The sequence below is a fragment of the Podarcis vaucheri genome (genome assembly GCF_965113315.1).
Source record: "Podarcis vaucheri genome assembly, chromosome: 5".
NCBI lineage: Eukaryota > Metazoa > Chordata > Lepidosauria > Squamata > Lacertidae > Podarcis > Podarcis vaucheri.
This window is the reverse complement of record NC_138763.1, coordinates 44529777-44547716: the sequence shown is the minus strand read 5'-3', so window position 1 is coordinate 44547716 and position 17940 is coordinate 44529777. Positions and strand designations below refer to the sequence as shown.

Below are 17940 nucleotides of genomic sequence, written 5' to 3'. Positions count from 1 at the left end.
CCATTCTGAATCCATATATGGCTATTATAGGATTAGGCGGCGCTTGAGCTGATGCATGTAGGGTACATATCCTTAAGCCTAGGGTCCAAAGTGTGCGGACTGTGGTGCCCTCAGACACTTCCTTGGTGCCTGCCAAGACCCGCTGCCCTGCCTAATATTTAATTTTAAAAAAACTGATAATTGTTTTGTTTGGGGAAAAGTTGCCTGCTTTTTCTTTGGCCTGAATTTTGTTTGTTTTGGTGTGTGTGTGTGTGTGTGTGTGTGTGTGTGTGTGTGTGTGTGTGTGTTTCTTTGTCCATGTAGGTGTGTTTGGCCTGTTTTTGGAGGGTCCTGGCCATTTCCTATTCTTCTGTGAAATGGTCCTGGGGCTCATAAAGTTTGGAGACCCCTGATTTATGTCCTTATGCAGTGAATATTAATCTGTTTTCAGGACGATGGATATGAATTTGCAGTGTCCCTGTGGGTGGCGCTGTGGTGTAAACCACAAAGCCTAGGGCTTGCTGATCAGAAGGTCAGCGGCTCGAATCCCCACGATGGGGTGAGCTCCCGTTGCTCGGTCCCTGCTCCTGCCAACCTAGCAGTTCGAAAGCACGTGCAAGTAGATAAATAGGTACCGCTCTGGTGGGAAGGTAAACGGTGTTTCCGTGCGCTGCTCTGGTTTGCCAGAAGCGGCTTAGTCATGCTGGCCACATGACCCAGAAGCTGTACGCCGGTTCCCTCGGCCAGTAAAGCAAGATGAGCGCCGCAACCCCAGAGTCATCCGCAACTGAACCTAACAGTCAGGGGTCCCTTTACCTTTATCTTTACTCAGTCATGCTGATGGTATTGAACATTTTGTCTGTTAGCTCAGTTCTAAAGTTGCAGATTGTTTTTGTCCTGTGAAAAATGAATGCTAGATAAAATAAATTTAAGCTGGGTTGATATGTTACATGGCTAGTGTTACTATGCAGTTGCCATCCTAAGTTATGATTGCAATTCTCTTTTGAGCTTTGTTAAATGTATTTTCTCTCAGGTGATGGAGAGACAATTCAACAAGGCACTTAGAGACAAAAGCTCTAACAAGCATAACTTTAGGACAACATCCAATATATTCATCTGCTTGCAGAATAGGATTTCTGATTTCTTTTCTCCCCCTACTGCCTCTGTGTGCCCCCAGTATTTGCTCTGGAGAGTGTCTCAATCCTCTGAAACAGATTGGAGGTTTATAAGAGGTTGCAGGGGGAGGAGAGAAAGGAGAAGCCCTCTTGTGTGAGCACTGCATTGGATATCACTGTTAGATAATAAGACATTTGAGGAAAATCTGGAGGGATGAATGTCCTGATAAGAAAGGTGTTTTCCCACCAGAATATACATAAAAGAGTTTTAAAAATAGAAATATATTTGGTAGGAGCTCTATAATTAGTTTTGTATTTTAGATGAGCACAGAACACTTATTTTAAGGTAAACTGTCAGTGTAAATGTAACATTAAATATAATATGACTTTTGTTTTTCAAAAAGAAAACTTTTCCAATCTGCTTTATACCATTTTTGGGCAAGGTTCTAGAGTGTGTGGTGGCACCTCAGTTTGAGTGGAGGAGACTGATTAGCGATGCAACACTGGAAAAGGTACTATGATACATATATGGTGGAATTGTTTAAACATCAAACAATTTTGGGAAACACTATATAACGAAATGAAAAAAATGTTCAGATATTCATTTAGGAAAACACCAGAAGGTTTTCTATTGGGAATAGTACCAGGAAGCCTAAAGGAAGAAGACAAGACCTTATATTTATAAGCAACAGTAGCCGCAAGGCTATTGATTGCGAAAAATTGGAAAAGTGGTATTGTACCGACAAAAATAGAGTGGCTTGCCAAATTATTGGAGTACTACAATATATCCAAAACAATGGGAGAAATTGGAAAGATCTCAAAAGAGAAGATAGACAGGGATTGGAAGGTGTTTAAAAGATACTTGCAAAACCATATCGAAAAATCAGAACTCCTATTAGAATAAACAAGTTCCGTTTCAAATACTGAAATACTAAACAAGGTGGATAACAATGTGTAATAGAAAAAGAAGTATGAAATTAACTTAAAGGTGTGTGAAAGAAAGTAATAGAAGTGGGAAGAAATTGCAACTGAGTAGATTGGAAGTCTAACACAAAGGTGGGGTGAGGGGTGGTGGATGGTGATGGGAAAAGGAATTATCTGTGGGAATGAGTGTAGGTATGTTTGAACACTTTTAAGGATTGTATGAAATATATGCTTGTATATTTGTAATATGTGTGTTATTTTAACAATAAAAAAATATTTTTTAAAAAAAGATCTGCCTTGCTGGGATGGGACCCTCTTTAACAGCGGATCCCTTCCTGGAGGGACAAACACAGAAGGTGGTGCTGGGGGACTTCTGTTTGATGTCTTGGCTGTTGACCTGCGGGGTTCCTCAGGGTTCTATCCTGTTATTTAACATTTACATGAAACTGCTGGGAGAGGTTTCTAGAGTTTGGGGGCTCGGTGTCACTAGTATGCTGATGACACCCAGGTCTATTTCTCCTTTCCATCTAAATCCAAGAAAGCTGTCTTGGTTCTCAAATGGTGCCTGTCATCAGTAATGGACTGGGTGACAGTGAACAAATTGAAACTGAACCCAGACAAGACAGTAGTGGTCATTCAGAAGGCAGAACAGGGAATAGGGATTCAGGCTGTGCTGAATGGGGGTAACACTTCCTTGAAGACACAGGTTTGCAGTTTGGGTGTGCTCTTGAACTTAGCCCTGGGCCTGGATGCCCATGTCTCTGTGGGGGCAAGAAGTGCATTTGCACAGTTAAAGATTGTGTGCCAACTGTACCCCTTGATCAGTAGCCACAGTGACATACTCCTTAGTTACATCCCATTTGGATTCCTGTAACACACTCTACACTTTGCAAAGTGCTCAGAAACTTCAACTGGCTCAAAGAGCTGCAGCCAGATTGGGGCCCAGGGTTGGTTATAGGAAGCATATGTCTCCCTTGCTATAACAGCTTTGCTGGCTACCAGTCTGTTTCCAGGCACAATTCAAAGTGCTGGTTACAACCTATAAAGCCCAAGCTATCTGAAAGACCGTATTCCCTCATATGAACCTTCCTGGGTTCATATGAGAACTTCAGAGGAGGCTCTTCTCTCAGTTCTGCCAGCCTGGCAGGCGCGCTTGGTAGGGAGCCTTCTCAGTGGCTGCTCCCAGAGTTTGGAATTCCCTCCTTAGAGAAGCTACATTGGCTCACTCCTTGTTGTATTTCTGCCTGCAGGTGAAGAGTTCCTTGCTTCAACATGTTTTTGTGAACTGACTGTTTTAATGAAAGAGCTGATGCTGTGTTGTAATTATTGATATGATTTTAACAGATTCTATATATGTATATAGTTTTAATTCTATTGATGTTTCATTTTTTTAATGATTGTTATGTTTTTAGCAGTTCTTACTTTTATCTGTAAGCTGCCTTGAGTTCCGTCAGAGAAAAAGGCAGGGGATAAATCAATAAATACTAACATCAAGGTATCATTCTTTCTCTTTGTCAGATACAAAATATCAACACTCTCAAAAAATTCTATTTGGCCTTAATTCCTTTTTATTATCTATATTCCTTTTACATATTTTATGGGGAAACTTTGTTTTTTTTAATTGAAATTTTATTTACAACATAACACAACCCCCCCACCCCCACTCCACAGTGAACATAACATACAACAATACAAACAACCAAATAAAAGACTTTCTTTATCCTGTATCTGGCCTCCTTATTTACTTCTTATAAATTGTGTCCTTTATGAATAATTATTAAGATTTTTCTAATTATAACTTAAATATCCACAAAGTCTCCTGCTGACATTAATCGAAACAAGTCCAGGTATGTATTTTAGGGCACTGTTTTGTGAAGTATTCTATGCATTCCCCCCCATGCTTTTTGAAATTTGTCTAGTGTGATCTATAATTGCCTCTGTTAATCTCGCCAGTTCAATATACTCTAAGTTTATCTTGCCATTCCTTTTTTGTTGGCACAGTTTCTTTTTTCCAGTTTTTAGCAATTAGGATCCTTGCCGCTCCTGTGGCATCAAGGAATATTTTCTGATCATCTCTTGCTATGCCTGTGTCCGTTATCCCTAGTAGAAAAGCTTCTGTATTTTTCATAAAGTTATACTTAAACATTTTGTTACGCTTATCATACACTGTGTTCCAGAAGCTTTTGATTTTTTTCACAGGTCCACCACACATGTATAAGTGTCCCCTCTGTTTTACCACACCTCCAGCACAGATTTGTTTTTGTCTTATACATTTTAGCTATTTTGGTAGGTGTTAAGAAACTTTGATGGCATGCATGTACTTGTGGTCTGTACTCCATGACCCTTTGTGCAGTTATGCCTGAGTCCACTGAGGGAAGTAGATCAGTCCCATGTCATTTTTAAGAAGCTGGATAGGGATCTGTGTGGAGTGCTCATTTTGATCCACAAGTGTCCAAGCTTAGCAGAAGTTTCCTTATTGCATATGTGGAACCTTCTTTGTACTCTTCCCTTCTCTTAGACAAAAGGCAATGATGATGCCTGTTTCACAGAGATTCTGTCATAGATCAGTGATAGGGTGTTAAGATTGTAACCAAAGTATCTGCATTGCAGATGGCTATGTTGTGCAATAATGGTGTTGCTTTGCATTGCTTTTATCATTTTTATTTATAGAAATATTTATATACTGCCAACTCATAAAATATCAAGGTGATGTACAACAGTATATACAATAAAACATAACATGCCATGAAAACTAACCCCCCCCCAATAGTAATTGTTAAAATGACTGGCTAATCAGGAAAGTTTAAATAAATTCATAAACCTGTCAGCATAAAAAGTTCTTCATGAGACACCCGAAAGTCAGTAGCGTGGATACCTCATGAATCTGTGGTGGAAGAATATTCTACAGCATGGGCCTGGCAACACTAAATGCCCAACCTCTGGTTGAAGCCAGTTGGACCTCTCTAACTCAGGGAACAACTAATTGCTCCTCTGGATTATCTTTATGATTGAGTTTGGATATAAGGGCTCAGGTGGTCCTTAAGGTATCCTGGACTTGAGTTGTTCATGGTTTTATATATTACCACAAGAGCCTGGAACCTGGTCCCAGTAGCAAATGGACAGCCAGTGCAGATAGTTTAGCAGAGTTCATACATGCCATTGGCAGTTTGCCTGCACCAGCAGTCTAGCCAGTTAGTCATCCATGCCTTGTAGAATGGCATATTAGGTGTAGCTTCTGTGTATTACACTTGAGACTCTAGGATATTTAGGCTGTTCCTGGGAGTATATGGGTATGGTTTGCATAAGCTCATTCTTAGATGATGCTGGTGCCACTGATAATGTTTTTGTACAAGGTGCAGTATGCTGAATAGATTTCTTGCTGGCAACAGTTTCAGATGGTAAAGGATAGAGGTAGCAGAAAGGCAATTTATTTGAGACAGTGGGGCCAGAGCAACATCCCAACCTCAACTCCTGAGCTTTGTCTTGTTGGCCCTGTTCCACTAATTATACAAGTGGACCACAAAATTTGGGTGCAATATTTTGTTTGTTCATGAGTTCATTGCCCCATAACATAGTTTCCAAGTGCAGTTATTGGTGTCCCCAACTGTGAAGTCCCACAGAGGATGGGGAAACTAGTTGGAGTGGTTGACAGTTCAGTGACCATTGTGGATGGAATGAGTCAGTGAATGCTCATATCCCCAGGTCATCTCTCGCTTTGTGTTCATTTTCCACCTCCCCCTGTATTTTCACTGTTGGCCATTCATTCTGTATTTTACGAGCCTACGATTTTAAGGTGTTTTAATGATTTAACTGCACACCACCATATTTTTAATGAGTTGGTAGATTATAAATAAAAATAATTATTTGGCTACATTCTAGAAGTTGGCACTTCTGGTTGAGGCGGGAATGAGGGGCCTGCCAGATTATCATGGCTGATGAGGAATGACTACTCATTGGGAAGATGTTAAACCCCATTCTGGTGGCTATTGCAGCAAGGCAGTTAGTGCCTCAGATATCCCTTCGTGGGCACTGTTGCATACACATGATATGTGTGAAGTCTGCGGTGGTGCGCCTGCGCTTGAACCACCTCCAATAGTGTCAAGTAAATGGATTAACTGCTTCAGCTCCCTCAGTTCTTCTGGTGGTTTCAAGTAGTGTGCAAAGGATTGCTTCTTCTCCAGGCTATCTTAGCTGTTTGTGTAGTACCAGGTAGGGAAGCATCCTAGCTATTGAACTATGTATGTTTTATTGTTCATTGATTGCTTGATTTTTAATTCATTTTATTGTGTTATACTCTGGTTTCAGATTATTTTATAAAGACCCATACATGCTCCTCTTGTCATTGTGGTCACCTTTTATTCTCCATCATTGAGGTGGGGTTTAGATGTTGGAAAATTTAATATTAGGGACTGTATGCATCTTTCCAGAGGAGCATATTGCACTGAAGTTACTTTTTATTTATTTAACATTTATTTTCAGTCTACTACAACAAAAGACTTCTAAGTGATTTACAGTAGGCAGTCATAGTTTACTTTAGTCATGATTATTCTGCCATGTATTTTCTGGTTGTGCTTATTATGCAAGAAAGGATAGTATAGAGTTGTTAGATCAAGCACTGCTAGTGAGCAGAGTGCTTGAAATCCAAGGCCTTGGTTGTTTGTGCTTGGCATTCCTTTAGTAGCTTCTCTTGGGGGCTTACCTGGGTATAAACATTTCTTGATCTTGGTGATGATCATTGGCCCATCCCTGTTCTGGGTGTATGTTAAGATACACTTTGGTGTTAAACTGCCCTCCCCCTCCCTTGGTTACCAGTGCTGGTGCTTCGTGTTGCATCTTGTGTTTCAGCTTAAGAGTTGAAATTTCTGTTTGGCATTTGTGTCCAGAATCCTAATGCAAATCCTAGCATGGCTTGAGGGCACATGTTGCAACAGCCTTGCTGAAGCTGAAGTAGGATTGGTTCTGGCCAGTGCCTGATTGGGAAAGCACTTGGCAACCCTATCTATGCACTGTTGAATTGCCTTGTGGAAGAAAGTATGACATGAATAAATACTGTAGAATTCCTTCGGAAAGTCAGAACTCACAAATGTTCTATTTTTCTTTGTTTTCTGTAGCACTTTTTTATCAGCACCCTGTTATCCTTGGGTTTGTGTACAGTACATTTTCACTAAAGTTTCGCATCGCCAAGTTCTTTCTTGTGATCCTACGTATTGTGGTTCTATAGGTCAAGAGTGGTGTAAGCCCTCGCTGTCATCTGGATACATGAGATATCCTTCACTGTTGCTTTTTTGTACCAAGGTTTGCTGGGGCTACATAATACCCTACCTAGCCTTAGTCTGAGGGTGGTTGATGTTTTAGAACTGCTGAGCATATTGTGTTTTGTGTTATTAGCCTATGTTTGACAGTGTGCTATACACCAGCACACAGGGTGGTTCATTCCTTGAAGACATTTGCTGCCTAACTGTAATTGATCCACTTCTTTATTCCTTCCTTACAATTGTTTTTCGATCCATTTTTGTCCTTCACCGTTATAAACCATATTCAGTTGGCATATGTGGACAGCAGCAACCCTATTCAATGAAGCCAGTGTTACTGAAAGTGCCGTGAGTTCTTTACTGATATATACTAACATTAGATACCTTGTTCTATGCAAGGTATTTTTACCTGTAAGGAAAGGATGGATTTTCAGACAGAGCAGAATAAAGTAGGGTCTTAAAATTCATGTGTTTCAAAAATTGAATCAAACAGGCAGCAAGGTAAACTAAATTGTGCCAAGAAAAAATAAAATTATTTAGCCTTTATAAATTATGCATAGGTTGAAGAGCTTAAGCCATGCTGCTTATTTTGCATAATTCTGGCAAGGACATATGTGGGATATTAAAGGTATAAGTTGCCTGAAGCACTTGGGAGATTGTTTCTTAAGACATGCTAGACACTTTACCTCATACCCAACCTCTTAACGGGCACTGATCATATATTTTAAAGTCCTTTCTTTTTCTTCGTTCCCATTGTGTGTGTGTTGAAGGGCAATGTTTTGATGACTTTTTGGATTAAGAACCTAAAAATGGATCTGTCCATTCAGTTGTGCTCAGCATTCTGTTTCCAACAGTGGTGAATAATAACTAGAAAGCTCAGGAACAGAACAGAATGATAATGGGTGTCTCCTGTTGTTTCAGTTCTAGACTTTAATTCTGAAGGGTATGTTGCTTCTTGAACATGAGCATAACATTTAAGTATTGTGTCTAATACTCATTGATAGGTTTATATCTACTAGAAACCATCTTGTCTTATAGAAATTTCATGTTATTTATATATTGTGTGGGGTGAAATAATTATTTATGACAACCTACAAATGGAAAGAGGTGTTTTCCCCCCTCCACTTATTTTGTTACATCAAACCTAGGGTGAGCACCCCATCTTGTCATTCTCTTCACTATAGTACAAGAGAGACTCTACTGAGCATTTATTTTCATTTCCATCTATAACATTCAGAACTTTAGGAACTACTTACATGTGCTCCCATAGTTAAAGCAATATTTTAAAGGCTGTGACCTTGATTATCATTTTTGCACCTTTACTACTTCTGTGATACCTTTTGGAGATACTCACTTGCCAGTATGGTTTAACAGCTGCATAATGTCACTGGGTTGAGATGGTTAGACTATTGGAAAGAGTTGCGTATGGATAACATCAAACTACAATTTTTCTTTATTTTGGATCCAGCAGCAGATGTCCTCATCCTGCATAAATACCTACTGACTATTTTGGATAAGAATTAATCAACAGGGATTTAATGGAGACAGGGGGAAATTCCTGTTGAATGTAATCACACTCTTAAAGAACCTGGTTTGCTGCTTGGCAATATCTTTTGAATCCAGGTTTCTTCTTGGAAAGGCCAGGTGGCAACCATGGCCAGGAGTGCTATCTACTGGTTGCATATGGAAAGTAGGAACTTTGTAACTGTTTCCTGTATTAGTGATTTTACAGACAGCTGTGCTTGATGTGGGATTTCTTTTAAAGAGGTCTATTTCAGATGTAAAGTTCCCAATTTCTTAAATAGGGGTAAGAGTATTAACAAACTGAATTTCATTGTGTGCTGATGACTGGGTTCTCAGACAGTCATTTTTTCATAAAATCTTGACTCTGGAGATTTAAGTTCAACTTTGACAGAAAATGGATAGGTTACCTACATGCCTAACTGGGCGTGTGATTTGACCTCAGTGTTGATCAGTTTCCTTAGCTACTTTGCATGTACTCTCCCTAAATATAGTTTATGAGTAGTGTGGTAGAGATTTTGATGGAAAGGGACTTTTAGGTGGGTGGGAGGAGAAAAATGAAGTAGTTTTTTTGGAGGGCATGAAAAAGTGGTAAAATTTTCAAGACTGGGGCGCAGAACTTAGTAGTAAAAGCAGCAGTGGCAACATAATCCCCCCACATATTTTCCTTGAACCAATTTTCCCCTGCCCCTTCACATAATGTAGAGTTGCAATCAGCAGCCAGGCAGGTTGCCATTCCTCCACCCCCCCCCCATGGCCTTGGTTGGAACAACCCTGTGTTTGATCAGTTTGGAGTGAAAATTTTGAGTACTTTTCCTTATATGGTAAATTTTATTAAATAATGAAAAGATGGTTCTGCCTTTCTTGTTTTGTATTGTGACTTTGTAGTTGCATTCATCATTTAAGATGAATTAAGATCCTGAATATTTTTACTCAGATGTAGCTGCCACTGAGTTTAGTGGAAACTGCTTCTTAATAAATGTGCAGCCCTAAATGTTAAGCAGTGAGAGATGGCTGACAAATTCTGACATATATTCCAAATTGTATCAGATCAAATTGTATCACTGTCTTTACAGTGAGCAGTTTTTTTAAAGTCAGCATAAAAAAGAAGAGGTGTTTATATTTTTACATTTGTGTTAAATATTTTTCATAGGAACACTTAGTCAGTCTGGATGAGCCAGCTTTGGAAGTTGGGCACCAAGCTCTGCTTAGACAAGAGCAAGCGAAAATCATTCGGTTCGAGAGGCAAGCGGAAGAATTTATCCATGCAGTCTTTTATCGAAAAGGTTGGTCATAATGAAAGAATGAAATCAATACTCTAACTGGCTTGCATGCTTGGCTAACTGATCTTTTTAAAATACTTTTTTTGAGATAGCCATGTATTATTTCCATAGAATCTCAAGGTTTTTTATCTGTACAAATAATCTATAAAAGGACACTGGTTGACACCTTTAAATATATCTTGCACCCGACATGCTTCCCAAGCACTTCCCAGAGGCCAAACAATTACCTGGTTTTCAGGCATTTGTGAAGTGCTGCATACAGGGAAGAACAAGACTTTTGAACTATCTTCTGAGTCCTCTGACTCCTGTGGCCCAGTGTTGATGTATCAATCCGCCGGTGTTATTGTGATGTTAAATGATTGACATTTGGGCAATCCTACCCACCTGTTAGAAGTTGGCTCACAGAGTTGAGGGAAGATAAAGTTCTGTTCCACTGGGCCCGAAAGGCTCACCACCCTCTGGGTAGTTTGTGCTCTAAATTTTGTCTCCATGCAGCGGTGCCATGTGCTTTTTTTCTAGAAAAAGAGGTGCCATGAACACTTCTCTTTTTCTCTTATAATGGCAGTCACACCCACCTGGAACTGAGTTCTGGTGCGTTCTAGCTGAAAAAAAGCCCTGGTAGTGCCTAGCTGGACTGGTGGGAAGAGAAGAATTTGGGGGAGTTACTAATAATAGCATTTACACAGCAGAGTTTGTGTTCAAAGTACTGCACATATCTCAGAACCAGTAAATAGGCAAATATTATATCCATGTGGTTGTGGGGAAGGTAAGAGGAATTATGGATTTAAGATGGCGTGTCTAATTCTACCTAGAGACTTTTGACTAAAATGAGATTCACATTGATAATTTATTAGTTCGTTCTCTTTAGCTCAGCTTATTTTGGTTGGCAGATTATTGTAGACCTAGAATTCTATCTGGGGACATACATAGGGTCTCTGTCTTATGTTGGCAAAGGGCTGTTATACTGGAGGTGATTCTTTAAACCTCTGTACAAAGAAATACATGCTTAATTTGCCTCCCTCTTCCCATTTCAGCATTGAAGAAATTATTTCATTCTTGTGAATGTATTATATCATTTTTAAATTCTCTGTGTTAAAAATTGGGCATTGTGATCTTAAGGAGCTGGTGCAGACATAGTGGCTCTTTTAAATGCAGTTAAGAGAGGGAGCTGTAGGGAATGGGTCACAATTCTGTAAGTTGCTTCAGATTTTGAAGATGCAATTAAGAGAGCCCCTGATGTAAGATCTGTGCCTTTTTATTGTCTTGCACTTGCACGTTAAAATATTGTAGCTTTTTTAATTAAAAAAACACACAACCCTCACTATCGGAAGTTGTCTTGCTTTAAAATTTGTTCTACATAAAACTTCCTTCTTATTTATTTTATTTTATTTTACCATTTAGACAGTCATAGGGTCTCTGACCCCAACATTCCCCTAGTGGCCCGTGAGATCATGCAGCGGATGATTCGACAGTTTGCTGCTGAATATACCTCAAAAACTAGCTCTACTCAGGACTCCAGCTCGCCCAATAGCACAAAGAACCAAAGCCTGCTGAAAGCATCTCTGGTAGCCTCATCCCCTGTGGGTGCAACGGCTCAAAATCCTGTGCTCAGCAAACTTCTCATGGCTGACCAGGACTCGCCCTTGGACCTCACTGTCAGAAAGTCTCAGTTGGATCCTAGCGAACAAGGTATGCCACATTTCTGTTCATAGCCCCTTGCAACCATTTGCAATTTGCTGGCCATTAATGACTAAGTAAATCATAGAACGGAAAGAAGAGACGCATGGATTGATTAGTAGTGCATAAGGGAATGGAGAAAAGCTGTGCTGAAAATGGTGCGAAAGTGCTAACAGCTATGTGCCCTCATTTTATTAAGCATATTCCAGATGGATGCTGGGTCTGCCAGAAAAGAAACTTACTCTCTGGGAAATTTACTTATGCTGAATTAATGGGTTTGATAGTGTACTTCCAGCCTCCATGTAGTGAATTGTGCCTGTAATCACACTTGGCAAGTATTTTGGCAATTTGCTCATAAGCAGAATGCCTGTAATTGGAGCTGAATACTCAGATTGTCTTACAGCAGCCGCTTAGTAAAGGCTGTTTTATTTACTTAAAATATAGTCCTTCATGTCAATTGTAACTTTCTTTGTGTGTTTAGTTCTTTGTGTGTGACATCTTTTAAGTATGTGGTATCCTACACATTGGGACGCGGGTGGCGCTATGGGTTAAACCACAGAGCCTAGGACTTGCCGATCAGAAAGCTGACAGTTCGAATCCCCGCGACGGGGTGAGCTCCCGTTGCTCGGTCCCTGCTCCTGCCAACCTAGCAGTTCAAAAGCATGTCAAAGTGCAAGTAGATAATAGGTACTGCTCCGACGGGAAGGTAAACGGCATTTCCGTGCGCTGCTCTGGTTCGCCAGAAGCGGCTTAGTCATGCTGGCCACATGACCCGTAAGCTGTACACAGGCTCCCTTGGCCAATAAAGCGTGATGAGCGCTGCAACCCCAGAGTTGGTCACGACTGGGCCTAATGGTCAGGGGTCCCTTTACCTTTACCCTACACATAAGAGTGTGTCTTCTGGTGAAGGGCTTTAAACAAGATCCACAGATTTTGACTGCCCTTGGTAGCCAGGAACCAGTTGTGGTTATCACTGACCCTGTTCTCCACCTGTTCTTCTGACATGCAAAGGAGATTTGTGGCTTGTGTCATTCTGAGCCCCAGAAGCATTAGCACTTCTCACTGGTTCCAGGTGATTCTGAAGTCTAGGGCAAAGTCAAACAATAGACTTCACCTTTCCCCCAAGTTTCAGCCTTAGTTAAATTACTGTAACTGCCTCACCAGACTTTGGAAATACTGATGCTCCGTCCAGTGTCAGGTGAAATCAACGCTTTTTGGGTGTTCTAGAAGAAAGATGGAATTTTGTTCCTGACCTTCTGGAACACTTGGAAGCAGAGGAACTTCTCATTGATTCCAGGTGTAGGTTTCCCACAGGCATCAGATTAGCCACTGTGAGAACAGGATGCTTGACTTAATGGGTCATTGACCTGATCCAGGAGGCTCTTACATTCTTCCAAAGTCCCGAACATCATCAGAGATGAGCCCCACCTTTCTCATCTTATGCTGGAGGTAGCAGGTGGTTGCCAGCATCTTAAGATATGGTAACTGCATTTGTCAACCTCTGATTGTGGTGCTTATGTTAAAAGAAAACCTTGGTGTTGACCAAGTGCTTTTGAAAGAGCAAATGCAAGGTTGAAGCAGTTGCATATTTTGTTCTTTTCCCTTGGAAGTGAACATATACACAGTACTTTTAATGGACCTGAAGAATTTTGCCCTTCATCTTACATTATAATGTATGTTTATTTTAATGCATTCTAGAGACAAGAGAAATCCATAAGCTATTGAAAGCAGTTGTCTGCCCTAAAGTTGGATTATTTTGTATGCCACTTGGACTTTGCTGAAAAGTCAATACATATGTGTTAGAAAATAAAGCACTTTAAAATATTATTGTCTAGCATTTTCTTTTTAGCTTTCTTAAAGACTTTAAGAAATTTTCACATACAGCTTAAGCAACTTGTCCATTTTCTAAATCATTACAGTTAGGTAATCTACAGTGCAATCTGATACATGTTTACTAAATAAAATCCCACTGTGTTCAATTGTGCTTTCTCCTAAGGGAGTGTGCATCAAATTCCCACTTTAAACCTGTAACTGCTTTGTTTTCATAGAAAGCTGAAAAAACCATTCATTCTTTCCATTCTGGTATTTCTTGAAAACATAATTTGTTTGCCCACTTGCCTTTCTGGTCTCAAGGCTACATATACCTATTCCTGTAGCATTTCCTCATATAATTTACCAGAGAGAGTTCCACATATATACAGAATCCACTAGCTTTTAAACACTTTCTTAAGATATTGAACCAAAAACTTGACCCACTAGAAAGAATGTCTAACCGACAAATACTGTTATTACTTAAGTCTTAATGTAATGCAAATTAGAATTAATCTTTGTCACAGGTTGATGTTGTTGAGTCACACGTAATTTCGTTAGCTACTGTAAGCCTCAAATCCTTGTAAGCATGCATAGCTGGCTATTCTCCACTTCTGCATGTTATTTCATATGTGTAAAACTTCACCTACACCAGACACAGATGAAAAGTGATAGTGAAAAGGATTGTGAATCTCTACCTTGGAAGTATAACATGGGTCTTCTAGTTGGTTTTCTCGCAGAACCAAATAAGTATTTAATTGGACAAGGTGTAACGAAGTACTGCCCCATCTCTCTAATAATAAGTAGACCTTTTTCAGACCTTACTCTGGCCCCTTAAATTGCAAAAATACATGTTGAAAAACTAAATATTCTTTATTGTTAAACAGTATAGATGATCTTGAAATTTAGGTTTGCTTTAAATAACATCGCTTTGAATAATTATGAACTTTTCCATTTCTGTGAGCCAAATAGTACATTTTACCATATAAATGCATGGACAGCAAATATTAACAAACCTCCTTAACTGTACTAATAATGTAGTTACAAACAGACTTGAAACAGTTCCAAAACTGTTTTGATGGAGGAGAGAACAGAAAGATTTAGATTCATAATAAAGTTCTGGATAAGAGTCTTAAAGGTGGTCTGTACAACCATAGCTTGTTACTTTTTTGCTAGAAAAGGAGACACTGTTTCACTGAGCTGCAGTTGCTAAAAAGTGAGTTCCTGTGTGCATTAGAAGTTGCTGTATACTCCATATGCTGGGAATGGAGTTGGATCCCTTGAGAGTTTAGGTGTTATATGAAACACAGCAATAATTCATTGAGAATCTACCCAGCTTATTAAGAAAAAGAAGAGAGAATCTATCCTGCTTGTAGGATGCGGGCATCTGTAAATGTACACGTTGGCAAATTGTCTGGTAACTACACTTGCCACCACTTACCCTTCCTCTTTCCCACTGACTACCTCTTAAAAGTTGTTAGTAATAACAAGTAGCTTGTTACCTTCCAGAATTGTGCAGCTTTTAAGAATGTTTATACTTAAGCTTCATGGGAGATAGGCAGTAAGTAGTCTTTGTGTAGAAAAAATGGTTTCATCAAGCTTACTAGTTAGTCTTCCACTAATGGCTAACAATTATCTTATAAATGCAAAATATATTATTACATGACTTTTTAAAAATCCAGTCACATGACTTTCTAGCATCTTCTTTACTGCCTTGGAACATGCAAGGCTAGCATTGCTGAACTAGTTATCTCTGTTCTAACTGAATAGCTCATGGACTGAATATCTGGACTGCAGCACTTTTTAAAAAGCAAGATTAGTGGTAGCCAAAGTGGTGCACTCCAGATATTGTGGGGTACAACTTTCATTACCCCAGCCAACATGGCCAGTGGTCAGGGATAATAGAAGTTGTAGTCTATAGCATCTGGAGAGTGCCCTGTAAGCTATCCCATTAAATTGTATTGTTTTTGCTAAATTTAAAGATGGAATATAAATATATTAAATAAAATGAAGTGTACCAAGAAAATACTTAATATGAAAGCTGCAGTTTGTTTGCAGTAATAATTGTAAGGCAATAAATTCTCCACTCTTGCTCCTATTTGTAGTACCTGAATTAAACACTTGTTGAGTTTTCTTTTATGGGTACATGAACTTCGGTTCTGCTTGTTAAGATGTTTTTTTCTTTCCTGTTCTCCTTTGTGTCTTACTTGAAACTATCAGTACATTGACTACATCTTAATGAATGTATGGTGGATAACAAGAAGTATACATGCTCAAAAAGAAGTAACTTGATCCACTTTTCAGACATTATGAAGTATATGCAGAGAACTATGTTTTGAAATTAACTTGCATTCTATGCTCTCAGATATAATGTGTTCATACTGTTTAATCTACCATTAATATTTTATTGAATGAAAGTCATAATATCAATATGTCCTTAACAAAACAAAATAAAGAAAATAAAATAATGGCTGATGTGTCAAGAGACTTTGGTTGAGGTTCAGTAGGAAGTTCCAAAGCAACCCAAGATTAACTGAGACAGCGTTTCAGCCATAAAAACTTACCAAGTTGTATGTTTGTGTGTGTTTAGTTTTATTAATTTCTTCCTATTCTCAAGTAATTCTCATGTCTCTGCAGACGGAGTACTTGATCTGTCCACTAAGAAAAGTCCATGTGCAGGCAGCGCCTCCTTGAGCCATTCACCTGGCTGCTCCGCTACTCCTGGGAATGGGTAAGGGAAATTATTAGTATTTTTAAGCTAAAACCCCCCTCAAGTTATTTGCATAACAACAAACTGAGGGTCAAATTCTTCCTTATTGCTTCCACAGACAGGGTTGATTTAACCCTTCAGAGTATAATTACATCTTGTTAAAACACCTTCTTCCAATCCTTAAATATGAAGTCAACTGAAAAATTAATTCCATTTCAGGAATACTTTGGTTTTGTACCTGATATGTGAAATGTAGAGCTATGATCTTTCAACCTTTTAAAAAGTTGACTATTTTGACTTTGTTCACATGCTCAGCCACACCTGTGCATTTGACTATGGGAGCATTGGGCCTATGAGGGGGCTAACAACTTGGCAGGGGTTATGTTGGGTGCCAGTTGTATGAACAACCATTTCCCCTTGAAGCTTATACAAATGACTACTGCAGTTTTCATGATTGTAGCGAGTCAGAAAGTTTTATCACAATGCAGTTTCAGTGGCTTCATGTATGGGGGTATCAGGTCATACAACCAGTGGCTGCACATGATCTTTGTTGGGTTGTGAACCATTGGTAGTTCCATGCACATCCCACAGGTGATCACATGAGGCTTGATAAGTATCTGAACCCGATCTCAGCCTTTGATAGGATGGGATGATGGCTGCCTAGTTTGAATAGATCAGCAAACCAAACAGTGTTTCCTTTAGTAGTCATAATGTCTAGGCAAGGCCACTAAAGTAAAGATAGTGGTTGAGCAAGAATTGTAAAATATTTGTTAGGATTTTTTTTTGTATAACCTACTATTATAGTACAGTGCTATAATTCCATTTGTTTTCTAATGGCTCATTAGATATATGACGGATTTGTAGTTACTTACCTTGGAGCTGTTTCCAAGATGAATACTCAATAATTCAAACATTCCAAATACTATACTATTATTAGACTAGTAGACAGTTTCTGGGTGCAAATTTTTTTTGGTGAAGGTTATACAATCCCATCAACTTTGTATTTTTTGTTGCATGTGCTGATAGGGAGAAGATACATGAGAATAAAGAAATTTGGGGTGATACTTTAAAATGCTGCGATAGAATACATTTTTTTGTATATTTTTAAAGCTAATCAGCCTTTAGAATATTAAGCGGCTGAATATAGATGTGGAATTACATAATCTTCAAGTTGCTGGACTTCTAGTGATATAAAAATAACCATTGTTGACAGTCACTGACTTATAACTGCAAAAGAGACATTTAAATTCCTCACAACATGGATATATTACTTAACCCTGTATGTCAGAACTCTAAATACTGTCTTGTGAAGGAGAATTATCAATTTCTGTTCCCTTTCTGAATATTCTAACAGGTTCTGTGCATTTAAAACAAAAAAGTGTTCCTACATGGCTGACTGAAAGCATCTTCAAGAGATCAGCATGTGTTTCTGCTTTGTACTGTTAAGTTAAATGCCAGTTAACTATTGCCCTTTGTCTCTCAAAGTGCTAGTTCAGGCTTCCTCAAACTCTGTCCTCCAGATGTTTTTGGCCTACAACTCCCATGATCCCTGGCTAGCAGGACCAGTGTTCAGGGATGATGGGAATTGTAGTCTCAAAACATCTGGAGGGCCGAGTTTGAAGAAGCCTGCGCTAGTTAATCTTTATATCTGGACAGTGCTTCACTGTTTT

At 39.2% G+C, this 17940-nt stretch overlaps 1 protein-coding gene across 1 annotated transcript in view; it reads left to right on the top strand.

Annotated features, from left to right (window-relative positions):
- LCOR (ligand dependent nuclear receptor corepressor) overlaps nt 1-17940 on the top strand; it is a 54593-nt gene that overhangs the window by 25497 nt on the left and 11156 nt on the right. Inside the window, exons 4-6 of the mRNA XM_082224763.1 lie at nt 9945-10077; nt 11476-11763; nt 16198-16291. Coding sequence (XP_082080889.1) covers nt 9945-10077; nt 11476-11763; nt 16198-16291 — 515 coding nt within the window. The remainder of the gene's footprint in view (nt 1-9944; nt 10078-11475; nt 11764-16197; nt 16292-17940) is intronic.